This window comes from Saimiri boliviensis, chromosome 17, assembly GCF_048565385.1.
Source record: "Saimiri boliviensis isolate mSaiBol1 chromosome 17, mSaiBol1.pri, whole genome shotgun sequence".
NCBI classification, from domain to species: domain Eukaryota; kingdom Metazoa; phylum Chordata; class Mammalia; order Primates; family Cebidae; genus Saimiri; species Saimiri boliviensis.
The window spans coordinates 50,800,335-50,820,775 of record NC_133465.1 but is presented as its reverse complement, the minus strand read 5'-3'; the positions used below and the strand labels follow the sequence as shown (position 1 = coordinate 50,820,775).

The 20,441-nt window shown below is 54.4% G+C and overlaps 1 protein-coding gene and 1 non-coding gene across 7 annotated transcripts in view; both read left to right on the top strand.

Moving 5' to 3' along the window:
- LOC120367011 (U7 small nuclear RNA) lies at positions 1-62 on the top strand. Its single transcript, XR_005581513.1, has one exon. It is a non-coding gene; the product is annotated as a U7 small nuclear RNA (small nuclear RNA).
- Positions 63-1,192: 1,130 nt separating this feature from the next.
- ARHGAP27 (Rho GTPase activating protein 27) overlaps positions 1,193-20,441 on the top strand; it is a 34,928-nt gene continuing 15,679 nt past the window's right edge. Inside the window, exons 1-4 of one of the 6 annotated variants that reach the window (XM_039476973.2) lie at positions 1,194-1,536; positions 1,954-2,098; positions 2,509-2,640; positions 3,985-4,659. In XM_039476973.2, coding sequence (XP_039332907.1) covers positions 4,003-4,659 — 657 coding nt within the window. In that variant the 5' untranslated portion in view covers positions 1,194-1,536; positions 1,954-2,098; positions 2,509-2,640; positions 3,985-4,002. Of the gene's footprint in view, positions 1,537-1,727; positions 1,758-1,953; positions 2,641-3,984; positions 4,660-20,441 lie in introns of those variants that run through there. The other 5 variants (XM_074388781.1, XM_039476972.2, XM_074388780.1 and 2 more) reach the window with 5 other exon arrangements.

The window sequence follows — 20,441 nt, the reverse complement described above, 5'->3', positions numbered from 1 at the left end:
TAGTGTTGTAGTTCTTTTAGAATTTGTCTAGCAGGCTTTCCGGTTTTTGCCAGAAAGCACCCCCCACCCCAACACCCGCAAAATAATAATAATAATAATAATTTTTTAAAAACCAAAAATAAAAAATTAGCTGGGCATGATGGCTGGTACCCAGGAAGCTGAGGCAGGAGAATCACTTGAACCCAGAGGCAGAGGTCTCAGTGAGCCGAGATTGTGCCACTGCACTCTAGCCTGGCCAACAGTGACTGTTTCAAAAAAAAAAAAAAAAAAGTTGATATATTGTGTGCACTGGGGCATGTGGTAAGCACTGCTTAGTGGACCTCATTTAATCTTCCCAATAATCCAGTGAAGTGAGTGTTACTATCCCTTTTATAAGAAAGCTGAGCTGCAGAGATAAGGCAGAACCAGTCAGAACTCCTAGTGTCTACCAGCCAGCAAGCAGCAGAGTGGGGCATCATTCCTGCCTGACCCCAGGCAACAAACCATCACCACTGCCAGCCGCTGCCTGGCTGTGGTGCAGGTGGGGAGGGACCTAAAAGGTAGGGAAGGAGAGAAGATTCCTCCAGTAACTTATTTTCTAAGCATGTCGGGCACCAAAGACCAATGTTGAGTTCTGCCGTGTATCTACCCTGGAGGATCCCAAGATGCCACCAGGCCTCAGACAAACATTCTCAGAGGAAGTGTGGACTCACGGGTGGGCAACGCCTAGCAGAGGCAAAGATACAGGAGTAAGGAAGTTCCAGAAGGAGCATAGCCAGATTCAGCTTCCCAACCAAGCCTGGACCCCCAGGAGGCGGTGTCAAGAGGGGCCATGGCCTGGGGTGCAGCCCATCTTCCAGAACACTGGCCTGACTCAGACAGCCCTCAGCACACACAGCTAGGTCCACAGGCACAACTTCATCCTTGGGGCCCCTGAGGGCAGGGGGTCTGCTGGGGCTGGGGCTTGTGATATCTGGAGTGAGTGCAGGGTCAGGTCAGAGGGGCCAGGCTGCCTGTCCAGAGAGGCAGATAATTCCCAAACAGAAGACTCCAAGGCAGAGGGCCCTGGGGCTGGATTCCTGGCCTCCAGGAGGCTGTTCTGAGCTTATGCTGAGGAGGATTGGAGGGTGGCCCTCCTTCCCCACGAGGACCAAGAGGGGGTGGGGGATGGTGGGAGGGCAATCTGGCCAGAAGAAGCTTCGGGGGTGACTCCCGCCCTCCCCAGTCCCACCATCTCAGCCCCGTGGCCTCCTCCTCCCTGGAGACAGCCAGGTGTGGCCCAGGATCCCGGGAAGTGCAGGGGAGAGGGTGGCGTCTTCACTTCTCAGGCGCCGGCCTGGCCCAGAGGGGACAGGAAGCCAGGACACCGGGGATTGTCTCTCGCAACCTCAGCCCAGCCCCAGTCCGGGAGGAAGTTCTGCCGGGCGCTCTCCGCCGGTGCCTCCCTGGTGATATTGTTGAACAGGAAACCGGGCAGGGCGAGAGCCGCGCGGTCTAGGAGGGAGCGCGGGACGGCGATCCCACGCGCGCCTGCCGGGACAAGTGGAGGCGACGCTGGTGAGCAGACGCCCCGAGGTGCCCGGGCAGGCTGGGTCGGGAGTGGGGCGCCGAGCGGGGGTTGGGGTGGGAGGTGGGGTGGGGGTGGGGAAAGGGGCCGGGTGGGGGAGGGAAGGGTGCGGCAGGTGGCGGGTCCGCACCCGGGAGCTCCGCGCGCCTGCTCCCCTTGTCTCCGCGCTGGGGCGGGAGCTGCGCGGGCCGCATCCCACGGGGAGGAGAAGGTAGGCGAAGGGCTGCCCTCTATCTGGGGGTGGGAAGGGAGCAGGCCCAGGCCCTCAGCGCCGACCCAGGCGTTGACGCCTCTGTAGCTTGCGTCGCCTGGGCAGTGGACGCAGGGTACCTGGCGACGGGTGCGTTCTCGCGATCCAGTGCTCCTCCAAGCTCCCCCAATCCTTCCCCTTCTTTGTGTTTCCCCAGGGTCGGGGAAGGAGCGAGGCCCGGTCCCCTTCTTATCTAGCCTAAGACGCTGCGCTCCGGTGGGCGTCCCTGCTCTGGGAATCCCGCTCAGAGTTTTTCCAGGCCCGGCCGGGCTGCGCCCGGAAAGGCCCTGGCGAGGGAGAAGGTGGGCCCGGAGCGGGCGGGTCTGCAATCCAGTTGGAAGGGCTCTCAGTAGGTGATTCAGGGTGCAAACTACCTCCCCGAGAACGGGAACGCCCGGACGAGTCAACCAGCCCAGCCCGGCATTCCCAGAGCCGCGCGCAGGAACAGGGACGCAGGGACAGCAAATCCCCTGGAGGGTTGGGGGGAGGCGGGGCAGGGGCGGCCCCACTCTCCATGGGTTCCGCTCGTGACCCGCCAGCGCCCCTTAAGTCGCAGCCCTCCTGGCCTTCCGCTCCGGGCCATGTCCCAATGACCCCCAAGGTCCCCAGCAGAGGCATTCAGGCTCCTCCTCCCCCCGCCCAGACACAGCTGCTTTGGGTATCGGTGACTGCACTCCTGAGCGTCCCTGTCGCTCTTCGCTCCCTTTGCCAGCTCCGGTTCCGCGCAGCATCTCCGGCTTCGCCCCTGGAAGCCCCGCCCACGGCGATGGTAGGGGCCTAACCTGCCGCCACCACCGGCTCCGCCCACCCAGCCCATGGGCTCCCTGAGGCCCACACAGCCGACGTGAGTGCGCTGCGGGGTCCAGGGGGAAAGGGCGCAGGAAAGGAGTGTCCTCCTTGGGGCTTGTTGGCCCACCTCTGGGCAGCTCGATGACCCCGCCTCCCGGGCCCGGTGTGCTTGGTGACTCAGTTTACACCCTTTCCTCGTCGAGGAACGCTTGAGAAAGTGGTGAAGGAGCCCGGTAGGGGCCCCCGTTGGACCCTGCTCCTTCGGTCCCTCAGCCTCGGCAAGCGGTGGTCTCCGGACCCCTGGCCCGGGCCACTTTAGGGGGAAGGAGGAGGTGTGGTCAGTGTGGGAGTTTGGCGGGCCCAGGCACCGACTCGTGGCTTTGGTGGAGGGGCGCAGGCCCATTTACTTAGGCCCTCCCCCATCCCTAACACACCGAAGCCGGGACGGGAGCGGGGCTTGTGACCACTCGGGAGAGCTTTGAGGGCCCCTGCTCTGGGACTCCGCACGGATAGTCACTGTCTCAGAGTGCATTCTCCAGGGGCCACTCTAGTGGGGACACTGTAGAGGTCACAGGGCAGGTGGGCAGGCCGCAAGGGCGGGGCCTTTTTCGGAGGCGGCCTGAGAGCTGGAGAGCAGAGGGCGGTGCGGGCCGGGCTGGGCGGGCCGGGCTCCGGCTCAAGTCTGCGGTGAAGCCGCTGGGGAAGGAAAGAGAAACCCAGAGAACCGGTTACCCCGCCTTGGCAGCGGAGGCCCCTACACCAAGACCCTTGGACTAAGCGGGGCAGGGACAGCCCCCAGATAGAGCTGCTGGCCCGGCCGCCTGCAGAGCCCGCATCCCAACCCTGACCTGGGGCCTGAGCGCAGGCTCCTGGAGGGAGGCGGTGCCACGGGACCCTTTGCGGATTCTCTGCGGGCGGGAGGCCTCCAGGCAGGACACGGCCGGGAAGCGGCAGGATGTCTTCTCACTTGACTGACGGGAAAACTAAGGCTTAGTCAACTATTAATAAGCAAGCGTGGTGTCGGCCTCAGGGAGGACAATCACCCCTCGTTTTAAAATCAAGGCTTCTCTCAGTCTAGTCTGTTTGGACCAAGACTAGCCACAATCTCCCACCGCAGTGCTGAAGCGAGGCTCAAATCTTATAATCAACCCCAAGGAACGAAGGGGTTGTCCTAATTCCAGCACTGAGTTTAAGAATGGAAGCCTTAAATGTGAGTGTAAGAATAGAAGCCTTAGATGTGATTTTATGCAAGTCCCCATTTTAGAGATGGGAAAACTGAGGCCCGAAGGCGAACGGCGAATGCAGGATCGGGACTCGAACCCAAGTCTATCCTCGAGTTCGGGGCTATTCCGGGCTCGGTGGTCTTGACCTCCGCGGCCCTCCTCCTTGTTGCCCACAGGAAAACGCCGGGGCCGCGATGGCGGCGGACGTGGAGGGGGACGTGTACGTGCTGGTGGAGCACCCCTTCGAGTACACCGGCAAGGACGGGCGCCGCGTGGCCATCCGGCCCAATGAGCGCTACCGGCTGCTGCGGCGCAGCACCGAGCACTGGTGGCACGTGCGGCGCGAGCCCGGTGGCCGCCCCTTCTACCTGCCCGCGCAGTACGTACGCGAGCTGCCCGCGCTGGGCAACCCTGCGGCCGCCCAGCCTCCAGGTCCCTACCCGGGCCCCGCGGCCCCCGAGCCGCTGGCCTACGACTACCGGTTCTTGAGCGCGGCGGGGGCCGCGGGCCCCGACGGCGCCCCCGCGGAGCCCCGAGGCCGCGTCAGCTCCCTGTGCGGCCCTGCGCAACGCGGCACTGCGACCCAGCGCAGCAGCCAGGCGCCGGGCCTGCCCGCCTGCCTGTACCTGCGGCCCGCAGCGCCCGTGCGGCCAGCGCAGTCCCTGGACGACCTGGCGCGCACAGCCGTCTCGCCTCCTGCCGGCCTCCTTGGAAGCAGCGGCAGCTTCAAGGCCTGCAGCGTGGCGGGCTCCTGGGTGTGCCCGCGGCCCCTGGCGCGCAGCGACTCAGAGAACATCTACGAGGCCATCCAGGACGTGCGCGGCCCGCCGAGGGAGGAGAGCGCGGAGCAGGTACGACCCGGGGCGCGGAGGCGGGGAGGCGAACTGGGGACCGCGCCCGCACGGAGCCTGGACGCCAGGAGACCCGCTCGGCTCAGAGTCGGGCACGACGCCCCCCTCAGTCCGAAGACTTCGGATGAGCTTCTCCCGCCAACAGCCAAACGGAAGCGGTGGAGGCCCCCAGTCCCTCATGTGCAATTCCCAGTCTCCAAAGCTCCCTGGATGCCCAAAGGTTTTGCGCTTAAACTGATATGAGGCTGTTGATGGTCTTTATTTATTGCGCTTGTGTGAATATTCATGTTTTGCTGCAGAAATGCAAATGAGCTCGATGGTCGGCTGCTGCCCCAAGCCCTGCTGGGAGGTTATGTAACCTACAGCAGGTGTGTGCCCAATATTATCTTTCCAAGTCCCAGCTGTCCCGTATTCAGAAGCGCATCTGGGCACGGAAGGGGGGTATCGCGGGCCTACAGCCTGCTCAACCGCCTCACCGGTCTCTCTGGGGTCAGATGAGAGGGTGGATGTGAAAGTCAGGCGTCTGCTTCTCTCTGAGGGTGCTTCCAGCATTTTAGTTCCTTTTTTAAAAGAACTCTTGATGGGTTTGTTTCAGAAAGAAGTCAGGTTATGGTGGGGTTGTTTCTTCCCCTCTTCAGAATCCAGTTGTGTTAATCTGGGAAATCGAAAATAGAGCACGTTTAAAAACACTCTTACATTCTCAGAACACTCTGGGCGACCCTGACATTTTGAACTTAGGAACTTTAAAGGGAGGGGCAGCCCGAGAGGGGAAAAAGGATGCACAGAACCGTTCTGCCATCTGCCACCGGTTGTGTGACGATCTAGGGCCGGTTCTCTTCCTCTGTCAGGGTCTCGGTTTGTTCTTTAGCCTAAAGGGAGGGAGTGGACAGATGACCTCTGAACCTTGGGAGCCCCTGATTTATTTTGCTATACTTGATGTCGTTACCACGAACATTGATGCCTACCACGTCCCAGGACTGAGTCCGGGATGCCCAGAGGAAGAAGGCACGTCCCCGTAGGCCCGCTGCTGGGTCTTCCATCCGCCCATCTCGTTACAATGCAGAGCTCAGGTTTTGAGGCTAGGGAAAGGCGAATTGGACTCTGCTGGGTCACCTGCCAGCTGCTGACAGCCACTTAACATACACGCGAGGACGCTCCCCCAGGCCCAGCGTCCTCGGGTGTAAGCACAAAACCTAAGGATTAGCCTTGTAAGCATTGTAAGCGTTGTAAACGAGGTAAGGCTTCGAAGCGCTTGGCAGCAGCAGGGGTCCACCCAGACGGTCTGGGTCGTCCTGGGTCGGCTTCCGTGGGTCTGCGCCGCCTTCACCCGGGCTCCTGCAGCGGCAGCCCGCCGCCTTGTGGTCAGGCTGGAGAACGGCACCCGGCGGGCGGGGCTGGGAACCGCGGCAGGTTCACGTCTTACGCTCCTGCCACCCGGTCAGGCAGCTTCTCTGGGATGGGTGGCTGGATGCCAGCGCTCTTCCTTCCCGGCGACCCTCCGTTTCCTGCGCAGGCTCTCGGTGGCGCACTTCCGGGCCTCTCCACATTCTCTGTCCTGGTGACGGTGGAAGGGTGCCTGCCCGTCTGAGCGGAGCCCCTGAGGGTGGGGGAATAGCCTTGCCCTTTGAACCTCGCATCTGGCCCAGGGTCTGGCTCAGAGTGCACAAACAGTGTGTGTTGGGGAGGGCAGAGGAGCGGCCTTTACCTATGAGCCCTTTACTTACGAGCCAGGGTTCTGTAGGCCTGCCCAGGGGCCACCACCCCAGGGCCCAGAACCAAAGAGGAAGGAGACTGCCCAGGTCCTGACTGCCCAGGTCATCTCCTAAGAAGACAGATGACCCCCGCTGCCAGGGCATCTGCCAGGTGGCCCATCTGCCCATCCTTCCTCCAGCTCCCAGCAGGTTCCCAGTTGCAGGGGCATATGGGGGGAGGGGCACAGATGATGGGCACCCATCGAGGAACTAGGACATTGGCCAGAGACAGGCTGCTCCCTAGCCTCGCCCGTGGCCCTAATTCACTGTGTTACCTCCACAAGTCACTTTGCATCTCCAGTCCTGTTTCTTTCCCTGTGCCATGGATGCAATAATACCACCTTCCCTGCCATGGTGCCTTATTCAAGAGGCAGCTGTGGGTCTCCCTGACGCTCCACCCCCAACCAAGTCCAGGGTAGGGAGTTGGTCCTGCCCCTGCCAAGGGAACCCCACCCCTGCTCTTAGTTCTCCCAACAGGCATTTTCCCAAGGTGATCCTCCAGGGCCGTTCACTGATTCGTTCAGCATGAACTAACTGAATACCTGCCAAGCCTTGGTGAGCCTCCGGATCTAGAGAAGACTGAGGCACAACCACGGTCCTGGGGGACTCGCCCCTCTTGGATAGGAAGCCAGCAAGAGAAGACCTGAGGCTGGGGCTCAGGAGTGGAGCGTGGGGTTGGGAGTGGGTGCCCACTTGGGCAGGGCCTCCTGGACCCTTGCAGGAATATGCACATTATCCTGCAGCCACTGTAAGGCTTTCAGTAGAGACAGGAGTGGGACTGAGAAAAAATCCCTATGGCCAGGGCTTCAAGAATGGCCAAAGCTCTTGGTGGTCTTGTGGGCACGTGGCAGCGACAGGAGGTTTGGGAGGTGGATGGGCAGGGTCAGGGGCTGAGGGAGCTGGAGGGAACTCAGGCTGGGTTCTAGATTCCCAGCTGGCACTTGTGGGCAGACCGTGGTGCTGCTTACTGAGGGGGCGACTTAGGGAGGATTGGAATGGTGAAAAGATGGGGCCCGCCTGGATTTAGATGCCAGGCAAAGGGAAGAGAAGCATGGGAGTGCTGGCTCAGAGCCCAAGAAGTGTCCAGAAGGATGCACGGGAAGTCGTGTGGGAGAGAGGCCATCTAACACTTGCCCGAGTGGCCGCCAGGGGCTCAGCTGGCCAGGGGATGCTGAAGGCAGCAGGCAATGCGTCAGGAGTGAAGCGAGGGTGCGAACTGAGAGTGTGGACAGTGGGCAGAAGGAGAGAGACACAGTGTGGCCAGAGTGGGTGTAGGGTCACAGATGGAAACGTCCCCAAGTTCAGGGGGGTGAGCAGGAGATGGAGAGGCTAAAGGTGGGGAGGGGCTTGGTGCTGAGAAGGGATCTCGGAAGAAAGGGGTGGTGGGTGCAGAACAGAGGGCAGGATGTGGGGATAGCAGTGGCATGGGGGGCCTGGGGAGCGTATGGGGATGCCTGTCTGTCAGGCAGAGGCTCAGGGCTTAGGGCAGGCTACTGGCAGGGCCAGGCAGCCACAGAACAGAGGAGCTCCTGCCACGGATGGTATTTTACAGCCTTGTCACCCCTGTGCACTCACCTTGCACATATTGAGGACTTGGTGTGTGCTGGTCACCATGGGGGACACTGGGGACAAAGTGTGGGAAGACACAGTCCCAAAGGGGCTAACAGTCCTGTGGGCTCCGGCTCAAAGGCCTGTACCCAGGATTAAGCTCCCAGCAGCCCAGAGGGCAGCCATAAGCACCTCCATTTGCCTTGAGTACAAACAGAAGTTCAGAGAGGTTTAGTGACAGGACGAATGTCACACAGCCAGGACAGTTCCAGGCCCCCTGACCCCCAGCCCCACCCTGGCCACCAGGTTCAGTTTCAGCCAGGTGGCCTTTAAGGTTGGCCATCCTGTTCCCCTTGGCAGGAACAGTCCAAGCCGAAGGCAGGCACGCGCTCCTTCTGAGCATCCTGTGTGTCCAGCCCTGTTGTGGGAAAGTTGATGATGTCCCAGGAGAGGGACGTCTCCTGTTCTCTTGCTGCCCAGGAGAGGGCAGAAGCAAACCCTTCTGAGAGGGGAGAGAGGGAGACTAGGGGAGGTAAGCAGGGATGACTCCTCCCCTCCCTCAAAGAGGCCACTCCGGGAGCCCTGGGAAGCCCGGCCAAAGGCGGTGCAATAAAGGGACCTCTTCCCCGTGGCTGTGGTCCTGACTCTGGAATTTCAGGGTGCGGTCACCAAACCCGCCCAGAGGTGGGAAGGCCCGGGCAGGTGGAGCCGGAGCCGCCCCTGCTGCTGGGGCACCGGCCGCTGGGAGGGAGGCTCCAGCCGAGCCACTGCACCTTCTTCTACAAGCAGCCCTGGAGGCCGCCCCTGAGCTGGCAGCCCCGACTGGACGGAGCCCAGGGCCCTCCTTCCTCCTCCTGCGCTGGGAATTGTGAGTGAGCCGCTGCCCCTGGGGGACAAGATGGTGGCCCCAGCAGTTTCCCCACTCTCTCCCCTCCCTTCCCCGAACACTAAAACCCACCTAGGGGCCCCTCCGCTCTGGATCCAGGCCCAGCAACCACTTCCTAGGACAGACTCTGAGGGCAGCCCGTGGCCGCTGTGGTTGAGAGAAGGGAACTGGCCTTGGGACAGACCCATCTGTCCTACCTCGGAGCCAGCCAGGGAGCTTTTGGCAATGGGCCTTGGTAACAGCGGGAAGCTGAGGCCAAGTTAAGGGGACTCCAGGTAGCCCCTTGCCTGTACTCCCTCCTCCAGTAATGCCCACCCCCACCCCCACTGGGGCGGCCGCCCTGGGGTGGCTCTGCTGGTTTCTTTGCACCTGACCCAGTTCCCTCCCAGTGAGTCACCTGCAGCCCCGGGCTGGCCCAGGAGCCCCTCTGCCTGCCTAGGCCTTAGGAGACAGCAGCTTCTTGGGTCCCCTCTCACCCTCATCCGACATTGCTGTCCACCCAGAGATCTCCCTGCCCCCACCCCATCCCCCGCAGGCCCCTTGGTCTCCAGGGTCTCCCTGGAGCCTGTGCCTGGTTCTCACCTCTTAGTCCCTGGCCCCCTTGAGCCCCCAGGAGCCTGAAATGGGCCCCAGGACAAGCCCACCTGCCCCCTCACTTCCTTCCCAAGCCCAGCAGTTGACTGCACTCTAGACCTATTTTTTTTTAATGTTAATTTTATTTCAATAGTTTTGGTGAGCAGGTGATGTTTGGTTACATGAATAAGTTCTTTAGTGGTGATTTCTGAGATTCCAGTGCACATGTCACCCGAGCGGTGTGCACTGTACCCAAAGCGTAGCCTTTTAACCCTCAGCCCTCCCACGCTTCTTCCACTCCCAAGTCCTTGAAGTCCACAGTCTCACTCTTAGGCCTTTGTGTCCTCATAGCTTAGCTCCCATAGACCCATTTTCTCTGCCCTTCTTAGAGCTGACTGTGTCCAGTAGAGGGAGGGGTGGGCATCAGTATGGAATGCCAGCCTGGGCAGGTGGTCAGTGCCAGGCCCTGGGAAATGGGAGAGTCCATGATCATGACCAGGGAGTAGCCGATGACCAGGAATGTGGTTGGGCTCCCTGCCTGAATGTTAGGGAGATTCGGAGCTGGATGTGTGTCGGGGAGTGGGAGCTCAGTGGCGTCGGATCATATTGAGGGGAAATGGGGCTGCCAGGACTAGGGCTCTGGGGGACAGGGGCACAGGGGAGCAGGTGCTCTTGCTGACTTTTGGGAAGCTCTGTTTCCAGATTGCAGAAGGATTCTGGTGTTGAGGGAACTTCCAGAGCTGCTGGGTGAGGCCTGCAGGACCCTTCTGTCCAGCTGAGTTTCCTGTGGGTGCCCACCCTGCCTCCTCACCTTCTCCTGGCTGGGGGTCCCCTGTGAAGCATGAAGGGAGTGGGGCAGGGGCCCCTGTCCAGGCCTCTGTGTCTGTCTAGGGGCTGGGCTACAGACAGGAAGCAAAGGCAGCAGAAGGGCCTGCCTGCAGAATCCTCCCAGCCTCCCCCTTCCTTTCTCTTCCTTGGCCCAGTTAAATGTGTAAATTGCTATTCCCTCCCTATAAAAATAGCTTAACTCCATTACAAATATTTGGATAACAGGAGGAAATCTCAATCAAATGACTGTTAGCACGTTGGTTTTTTCCCATTTATCCCGCCTTCTTACGTGGATGTCTTAGGCAGTTCCTGTAGAGCTATCACATCGTAATGACGATTGTGCCTTCAGCTTTTTCATTTACCAGATTCACCTAGTCAGTGAGTGTCAGCTGCTGTACTAGACACTAGGGAACAATGAAAAATAAAGGATGTTCCTGCCCTCAGGTAGCTTACAGTCCAGGAGAAATTGAACAGCAGATCCAGTTATGATATGGTATGGCATGGCAGTTATGATATGGCAAATATGATATGATATAATATGATATATGATGCATTTGCAACAAATTGAGGGGGGCATGTTGGAGGAGCCACCCTCCCAGAATCTTGTTGGCAAGAGGGAAATCCAGGAGTGCTTCCTGGGGGAGGAAGGTATTGGCAGAGATGAATTCAAAAGGTTTCTACAGTTTCCTCTCATGAAACCCTCTGGACCCGGTGCTTTTTTCAGTGGCAGATTTTTTTTTTTTTTTCTCATCTGTGGTAATTAGTTTATTCAAGTTTCTACTCACTTTTTTTGGGCTATTTTATATTTTACTAGAAAAGCATTCATTTTCTCCAGATGTGTAAACTCTCCACCTTTAAATATTATTATGAATTTCTTTGTGACCAACTAAATGATTTTTCTAAGTTTTTCATAGGACATATAAGAAAAATGCATATTTTATTTTATTGTTTATTTTATTTTATTTTTTTGAGACGGAGTTTTACTCTGTTACCCAGGCTGGAGTGCAGTGGTGCTATCTCGGCTCACCACAACCTCCATATCCTGGGTTCAAGCGATTCTCTTGCCTCAGGAGAATCGCTTGAACCCATCTGTAATCCCAGTACTTCCAAGTAGCTAGGATTACAGATGTGCACCATCACAGCTGGCTTTTTGTATTTTTAATAGAGAGGGGGTTTTGTCATGTTGGCAAGGCTGGTCTGGAACTCCTGACCTCAAGTGATCCACCCCCTCAGCCTCCCAAAATTCTGGGATTACAGGTGTGAGCCACCTCGCCTGGCTGGAAAAATGCATATTTTCTACTTAAGGGATAAAGCTGCTCTCTCCAGCAACTCAAGTTTATTGATTATAGAATTCAAACTTTAATTTCCTTTGTAGCCTTTGGTGCTTGGGGGCGGGGTCTTTCACTGTAATTCAGTTAGAAATGTGTTAAACCCTCCACTCAAATTTTCTCTATAAAGCTCTTCTGTTGCTTTTACTAGTTTTTGCTGTCTATATTTCACTACATTGCTGTTGGGAGCATGCAGATTTCTAGTGTTCTGTTATTTCAAATTGTGCCTTTCTAGCATTATGTGATGTCCCTCTTTATTCCATTATATTGCTTAACCTTAAATTTCACCCTTCTGTTGTTAATATGGCCACTCCTTATAATACTTTGTGTGTGCGTGTGTGGGGTTTTTTTTGCACTTGCTTAGCATTCTTTTTCTTTTCTACCGTTATCTTTTTTTTTGAGTGGGAGTTTCCCTCTTCTTGCCCAGGCTGGAGTGCAATGGCTCGATTTCTGCTCACAGCAGCCTCTGCCTCCTGGGTTCAAGCGATTCTCCTGCCTCAACCTCCTGAGTTATTCATGGTGGTGTACACCACCATGCCTAGCTAATTTTTGTATTTTTAGTAGAGACAGGGTGTCACCGCATTGGCCAGGCTGATCTCAAATTTCTGACCTTGTGATCTGCCCGCCTCAGCCTCCCAAAGTGCTGCGATTACAGGCATGGGCCACCTCGCCTGACATTTGTTTTTTGAGACAGAGTCTTGCTCTGTCACTCAGGCTGGTGTGCAGTGGTGCAATCTCGGCAAACTGCAACATCCGCCTCCCAGGTTCAAGTGATTCTCCTGCCTCAGCCTCCTGTGTTACTGAGATTACGGCACACGCTGCCATGCCCAGCTAATTTTCATATTTTTAGTCAAGACGTAAGGGTTTCACTACATTGGTCAGGCTGGTCTCCAACTCCTGACCTTAAGTGTTCCACCTGCCTCAGCCTCCCAAAGTTCTGGGATTGCTGGCATGAGCCACCGTGCCTGGCCTGTTGCTTGATTATTGTTTCTTTCACCTTTTCCCTCCTTTGCCTGTGAGCGCTCCTGACTGGGCCCTCCCAGGTCTTCTTTGGCCTCTATTTCGTTTCAATCTTGGTGTACTTTTGCTCTGAGGTTTGATATTTCTTCTTGACCTTCCAGGCTGCAAATCTGAATCTCAAGGGTGTATTTCTTCTCCTTCCACTAGTCCAATGAGATATTTTCAGTTCTAAAAATCCGTCCTTTTTTAGAACTCTGATTCGAGTGTCCTTAAGAGTTTGTATTCCAGGTGTGATTGCATTCTCCAGTCCCTCTATTTTGCCAATAGCCTTGAATTTATTTTACCAGGTTTTTTTTTTTTTAAATCAAAGCAATATTTTAAAGTCTATAGTAAAAATCTCGCATGTACCCCATTTCCCTGCTCTGTCCTCTATCAACTCAAAAGTCACCCCTTTCATTCATTCATTCTTTCTTCCTTCTTCCAGAGTTTCTGAGTACAAACTAGTATAACTACATATCTGATTACTTAGTTTCCTCTCTCTCTCTTAAGCAAAGGTAGTACCTTAAGATAATACATTTTGTGGTAAGTAAAATTGCACACCGTCCTGTGCGTAAAACAAGATTTTAAAAAAACCTTGTTTACTTTTTGTTTTATTTATTTCTTTGACAATGTATCGTGGAGATTGGATCTAGAGAGGCTGTATCTCCTTCCCTACAACTACAAAGAATCCGTTCTACCAGTCCTCTAGTGACAGACACTTGGAACGCTTCCCATTTTTTGCTATTACAACAAAACCATAATGAATGTTCTTTTATATACTCTTTTATATATGTACAGGTAGATATAAGATATAGGAAAAATTCCAGAAGTGGGATTTTGGGGTCAAAAGGTAAATAATAGATATTTGAGGAGTATATCCCATGAGGTGTATACCAATTTGCCTTCGCCAACACAAATGAGGGTGTCTGTTCCCCACGGCCTGGCCAACCGACTAATGTCAAACTTTTGTTTTCTGCCAATCTGACCATAAAATGTATTATCTTAAGATACTTTAAATTTGCGTTCCTCTTTCCAGTAAGAGTATTTTTCCTATACTTAAGATCTGTTTGTTCCCCCACTCCACCTTTTTATTTTCTGTGAATGGTCTATTTATATCCTTTGCCTGATTGTGTATTGGGTTATTGGGTTTTTTCTTGTTGAGTTCTGCTAGCTTTTTGTATACTAGGGAAAATTGCCCTTTGTCTATTATTACATGAGTCGGGATTCCCTCCCCAACCCTGAGCTTGTCTTTTGACTCTGCTAATAGCGTTATTTTACCAGGCAAGTTTCTTAAAACACACTTATGTAGTCCAATGTAGCAATCATTTATTTTATGGCTTTTATATTTTGAGTCTTTGTTACAAAGTATTTTATATATATATACACACATACAGCATATTGAAGTCTTATATATATATATATATATACGTATTACATATTATATATTTATATATACACATACAGCATATTGAAGTCTTTTATATATAGACATACATATATAATATATAGGCTTATGTATATAGGTACAGCATATTGGATTTTGTTTTCTTCTTTGATTATTTTTATGCCTTCATTTTAAAAAATTTAAATCTTTAATCCTTTGAGAGTTAATGCGGATGGAAAGAGTGAGATGTGGAGCCTCCCTTGTTTACATAATTGTTTATTTGTTTATCTCTGGATGGCCAGCCAGGTGTCCTGTGACCTTTCACTGACAAGTTTGTCTTTCCCGATGACCTATGATGGCATCTTCAGTGCGTCCTGGGTCCCGGCGGTGCTGGAGTCCTGTGGCAGCAGCTGGTTTAGTGGGTCCTGGGTCCCGGCGGTCTGGTGTCTGGTGGCCATGGCTGGTTTAGTGCGTCCTGGGTCCCAGAGGTGCTGGGGTCAAGTGCTGGTTTGGTGGTTCTGTCTGTTCCTCCTGCTAAGCTGTGACAGAGTGAGTTTAAATGTCTGTTCCCCAGAGCTGGGATCAGGCTGCAGGAGTACCCCACTTGGTGGGGGACCCTAGAGGGAGAAGGGATGGTGGTTTCTGCCAGTGGGCCTGTGGGCGTGGGACATCCATGAGATCAAAACATTAGCAGGAATTCTCCCTGTTCCCTGCCTCCTTGGCACCATCTCTACTAAAAATATAAAAATTAGCCAGGTGTGGTGGCCTGTGCCTGTAATTCCAGCTACTCGGGAAGCTGAGACATGAGAATCACTTGAACCTGGAAGGTGGAGATTGCAGTGAGCTGAGATGGTGCTACAGCCTTGCAGCCTGGGTGACAGAGCAAGCGTCTGTCTCAAAAAAAAAAAAAAAAAAATTATTTTTACTTTTCTTCATGTTGGATATTTTATTTTTTTAAGTTTTAAATTTATTTACTTATTTTTAACATAAAGGTGGGCTCTCACTGTGTTGTTCGGGCTGGTCTCAAACTCCTGAGTTCAAGCAATCCTCGTGCTTTGGCCTCCCAAAGTGCTAGGATTACAGGCGTGAGCCACCAGGCCGAGCCTGTTTGAACATTTCCCTCACACATTTTTACTATTCTCCATCCTCACTGTCACTACCATATAAGCCTGTGGTCTCAGCTACGTGGGAGGACAAGGTAGGGGGATTTCTTGAGCCCAAGAGGTTGAGGCTGCAGTGAGCAGTGATCGCACCACTACACTCCGGCCTGGGTGACAGAGTGAGACCGTCTCAAAAAAGGAAAAGAAAAAAAAGTTGTTCATTATTTCTCATCTGGAAACAGACTTGCCCTCCCAGCAGCTCCCCTTCCCACCCACCCCCCGCACCATATGTCACAGACGAAGGAGTTCCTGTCCCTGTCAGACACAGCTCTGGAGCTGGGATTCTGAGAATAAGGCCACTTAAACACGCCGTTTCCTCTCTGCTCCCAAATTCGACCTGCTACTGCCTGAGTCAAGCATAGGCTGGGGCAGTGGGTGGGTGGGACCTGGCTGGCACAGGTAAGAGGCTGTGTCTGAGATGGGGGCTCCCAGGGAAAACCTCGGGCAGGCTGCCCCATCATGGGACCCCGGGAGAAAGCAGGATGGCTCTTGCACCCTTGCCCGCAGGAGCTGAGGAGGGCCAAACAGGTGGGACAGGCACGTGCTACCATGCCTGGCTAATTTTTGTATTTTAAGTAGAGACACAGTTTCACCATGTTGGCCAGGCTGGTCTTGAACTCCTGATCTCAAGTGCTCTGCTGAGATTACAGGTGTGAGCCAACATGCTCAGCCAAAAAGAATTTTTTTTTTGAGACCAAGTCTTGCTCTGTCACCCAGGCTGGAGTGCAATGGCATGATCTCATCTTACTGCAACTTTCGCCTCCCAGGTTCAAGTGATTCTCCTGCTTCAGCCTCCCGAGTAGCTGGGATTACAGGCATAGACCACCATGCCCCACTAATTTTTGTATTTTTAGTAGAGGAGGGCTTCCGCCATGTTGGCCAGGCTGGTCTCCAATGCCTGACCTCAGGTGATCCTCCCGCCTCAGCCTCCCTAAGTGCTGGGATTACAGGCATAAGCCACTGTGCCCAGCCAGAAAGAATATTTTTTAAATAATACAATTACCTGTTGCCTATATTTAACAATATGTGCTCCCTTCCAGCTGCTCTACTAGTTTTAAAAAAGGAAGAAGACAAGAGAAAAAACAATACTTGCCATGTTTGTTTTTATTTATTTATTGCTGATAAATTATAAATTCTAGGCATCATATTCACCCCTGAAACTTCAGCATGCATGTCTGAAAAGTAATGTCTTTCTCCATAAACACTCTACCATGGTTATACCTGGCAAAAATAACCATAATTCCTTAATGTAATCTATGACCTAAGCCATCATCGGATGTCCACCTTATCCTAAACATCTCTCTCGCAGCTGGTTCGTTTGGTTCAGGAGCCCCTCCAAGGCCACAGCTTACATCCAGCTGTCTCTTAAATCTCCCTTGAAGAGCCCCGCCCTTTACTTCAGCCTCGACCCTGACTTGTTGCCCTGCCTGCCAGGTGTCTGTTTGCTTCCTCGCAGCCATTTCCGTGTTCCTCTAACCCTGGTAGGCAGGTCTGCAAGGCTTGGGCTGGTCGGATCAACGGGGCTCAGCGACAGATGAGGCAGTGCAAGCAGGAGGCAAGAATGGTTCTGCCTTGAGTGACAGAGGTAGACGTCACTCAGGTGCTGAGATGGGGAAGGAGGAGGGAGGGGACAGATTTGATTTGGGACACACAGCTTTCGACATGTACAAAGGACATCCCGATGGCAGGGGGACATGAGCCTGGAGACCGTGCTGTGAGTGTTGATCTACAGCCAGCAGGGCTCTCCCAGCGAGGTGGAGTGGGAAGCCAGGTGAAATGCCCATCTTGAGGCTGTGGCAGAGGAGGTGGAGCCTGGGGCCCGACTGCTGAGCAGTAGCAGAGAAAGAGAAGGAAAACCAGGAGGCCTGGCCCGAGGACGCCCAAGAAGGAGAGGATTTTAACGAGCAAACACTGGAGAGAAGTCAGGCCAGGGAGGACCAGATCTGTCATCAAGGAAGTGGTGGAAGGCCTCTGAGCAGTGGGCTGGTTGGCTAAGTGAGGGGACAGAGAAGTTGGCTCGAAAAGGAGGAAGAGAAAAAGAAATCAGTTGTAAAAAGGGAATGCAGAGCTGGGTCCTGGGAACAAACTTTTTTTTTTTTTTTTTTTTTTTTATGAGACAGTCTCTCTGTGTCGCCCAGGCTGGAGAACAATGGTGTGATCTTGCTGACTGCAGCCTTCGCCTCTGGGGTTCAAGCAGTTCTCCTGCCTCAGCCTCCCAAACGGCTGGGACTACAGGTGCCCACCACCACATCCAGCTAATTTATTATTATTATTTTTTTTTGTAATTTTAGTAGAATGGGGTTTTACCATGTTGCACAGGCTGGTCTCGAGCTACTGATCTCAAGCGATCCATCTGCCTCAGCCTCCCAAAGTGCTGGGATTACAGGTGTGAGCCACTGCACCCAGCTGATTTCTCCATGTTAAAAAGAAAATGTTGGCCAGGTGTGGTGGCTCATGCCTGTAATCCCAGCACTTTGGGAGGCTGAGGTGGGAGGATTTTTTGAGCCCAGGAGTTCAACACCACCCTGGACAACATAGTGAGACCCTGTCTCTAAAAAAATAAAATAAAATAAGAAATTATCCGGGCATGGTGGTGTGGGCCTATAGTGCCAGCTACTTGGGAGGCTGAGGCAGAAGGATTGCTTGAGCCCAAGAAGTCAAAGCTGCAGTGAACCGTGATTGTACCAGTGCCCTCCAGCCTGGGCCACAGAGCAAGACCCTGTCTTTAAAAAAAAAAAAAAAAAACAACGATGCAGAGGGCTTGAGTTTGTTGAAATGAGAAAGGGACAAAGGTAGTCAGAAGGGAAGGGTTGGAGATTTGAGGTGAGACCACTTCTGAGCAAGTGGGGGGCTATGTGGGTCCTTCAGGCCTGGGCTAGGGAGGTTGGCCTGGCCGGCAGGCCCCTGTGCCTTCCACTGGGGGAGGGCGAAGGAATGGTGGATGCAAACACAGATATGTTTGACGGGGTGGGCAGAAGGTGACCACTCCTTGGTCTCATTTTCCCTCCCTTCCTTCCTCCCTTCCTTCCTTCCTTCCTTCCTTTCTCTCTCTCTCTCTCTTTCTTTTCTTGATGGAGTCTTGTTCTGTCATCCAGATTGGAGTGCAATGGCTTGAACCTTGGCTCACTGCAACCTCCACCTCCCAGCTTCCAGTGATTCTCCTGCCTCAGCCTCCCAAGTACCTGAGATTACAGGCAGACACCACCACGCCCAGCTAATTTTTGTATTTATAGTAGAGACAGGGTTTCTCCATGTTGGCCAGGCTGGTCTCAAACTCCTGAACTCAGGTGATCCGCCTGCCTCAGCCTTCTGCAGTGCTGGGATTCCAGGCGTGAGCCACCACACCCGGCACCTCATGAACCATTTCTGATACCTCCTGGTGCCAGCGGCCCTGCTAGGTCTCTGCCAGCCTTACTTAGAGCACAGGCCGTGTGAGCCCTGAGGAGGCCCCACCCCAGCTTCCACCCCGCCCTGGAGGAGCAGGCCAGGCAGGCAGCCCCATGAGATCACCCAGAGTTTGGGGACTGAGTTCAGAGCCGAGGGCACTCAATCAAAACCCAAAGTCAGGAAAGCAGAAGTGCAGGCCTGCTTTCCCCATGGTCAGCTCAGCTCTTTCACAGAGCCAGCCCTGTGATGGGGCAGGGTTGACAGCGCCGTTCTACAGATGAAGAAACTGAGGCCCAGAAATTCAAGCGGCTGCTCAGCGAGAAGTTGAAGTAGAATCTAGACAAGTGCTCAAGTTCTGGACTCCGGCTCTACTCTTTTTCCCTTTGAATCAACGGAAGCTTCTGCCCATGCCCAAGAAAAGAGTCTCACCTGAAACCGTTAGGTTTGGAATCTCACCCCATATTCATGCAATAAGATGACATTGAGCCAGCCAGGCTGCTCACGCCTCTAATCCCAGCACTTTAGGAGACCGAGGTGGGCAGATTGCTTGAGGTCAGAAGTTCCAGACCAGCCTGGCCAACATGATGAAAAATACAAAAATACTCATCTCTACTAAAAATACAAAAATTAGTTGGGCATGGTGGTAGACACCTGTAATCCCAGCTACTCAGGAGGCTGAGGCAGGAGAATCACTTGAACCTGGGAGGCGGAGATTGCAGTGAGTTGAGCTGGAGCCACTGCACTCCAGTCTGGGTGACAGAGTGAGACTCCATATCAAAAAAAAAAAAGGAAAGATTATACTGAGCCATAGCACCTCACCGTCAAATCACCTGAGGAGTCTTAAAATTAAACGCTTTGCCCAGGCCCCAGCCCAAACCACTTCCATCAGAATCTCAGAGGGCTGAGCTACACACAGTTCCCCAAAAGCTACTGAGGCCTGAGGTCCAGGACCCTGCGGGTCACCCCCAGCTCCCTTGATCCTGCACCTGGACGTGTAACTCTGGGCCGGGCCAGGATGGGTAAAGGGAGACCCAGTGTCTGTCCTGGAGACCATGCGGTTGAGCTCCGTGAGGCGAAGATCACCACTCCTTCCGGCTCTCCCTCCACCTGGCCTGGGGGGCACAGAGCAGACTCACTGAGTCAACAAAGGACACCATGTCCCCTTGCCAGCCCCCGAGCCAGTTCCTGAGCTAAGTTCTACTTTGGAGGTGTTTACTTTGCCTCTGGCCCCAGAGGACTGGGTCTTCCTAGTGCACCTGCCCCTGCCCCAGCACTTCCTATGAGGGTTTGGGAGGGAAGAGCGAGGTCAGGCGGGGAGAGGATGGGTGCTGTGCAGCTGGTTTGTTCTAGAACCTCTCCTGACCCTCTCCCTGTGCCTCTCAGAGGCGTGAGGGTGTGGTGGAGGGAGGTAGACCCCACAGGGGAGCCACTGTGGTCATCACCTCCTCTTGCTGGGGGAAGGGAGGCCCAGACAGGGCCTGAGAGCCAACCAAGAACAGGCAGGAACTGTGTGGGTTTCCTCAGTCCCTATAGTTTGGGGTGGGATCCTCCTGGGATCCCCATCATGGGGGCCCAGCTTCCTACTGGGTAGGCAGGTGAGACGCCAGGCGAGCTGCTGGCTGCGAGTTCTGCAGTCCCAGCCCTGACACTGACACTCCTGGCCCCTCCCACAGGGAGTCCCTGCCCACCCTCCCGTTCTACCTTCAGGGCAGTGCTGAGGACCTGGATTCCACACCTGTCCTCCTCTCTCTGCTCCCCACCCAGCTTCTCCCTGGTGGCTCAGAGTTTCTGGCCTCCCTGGAATTTACAGGCTCTTCCTGTCTCTGGGGCCTGGTTGCATATCCCTTGGTGACCTGTCATAGGCACCTGCATGTGTGTGGGGTGTGTGTGTGTGTGTGTGTGTGTGTGTTCGCATCCCTGCCTCAGGGTGGGGACAGT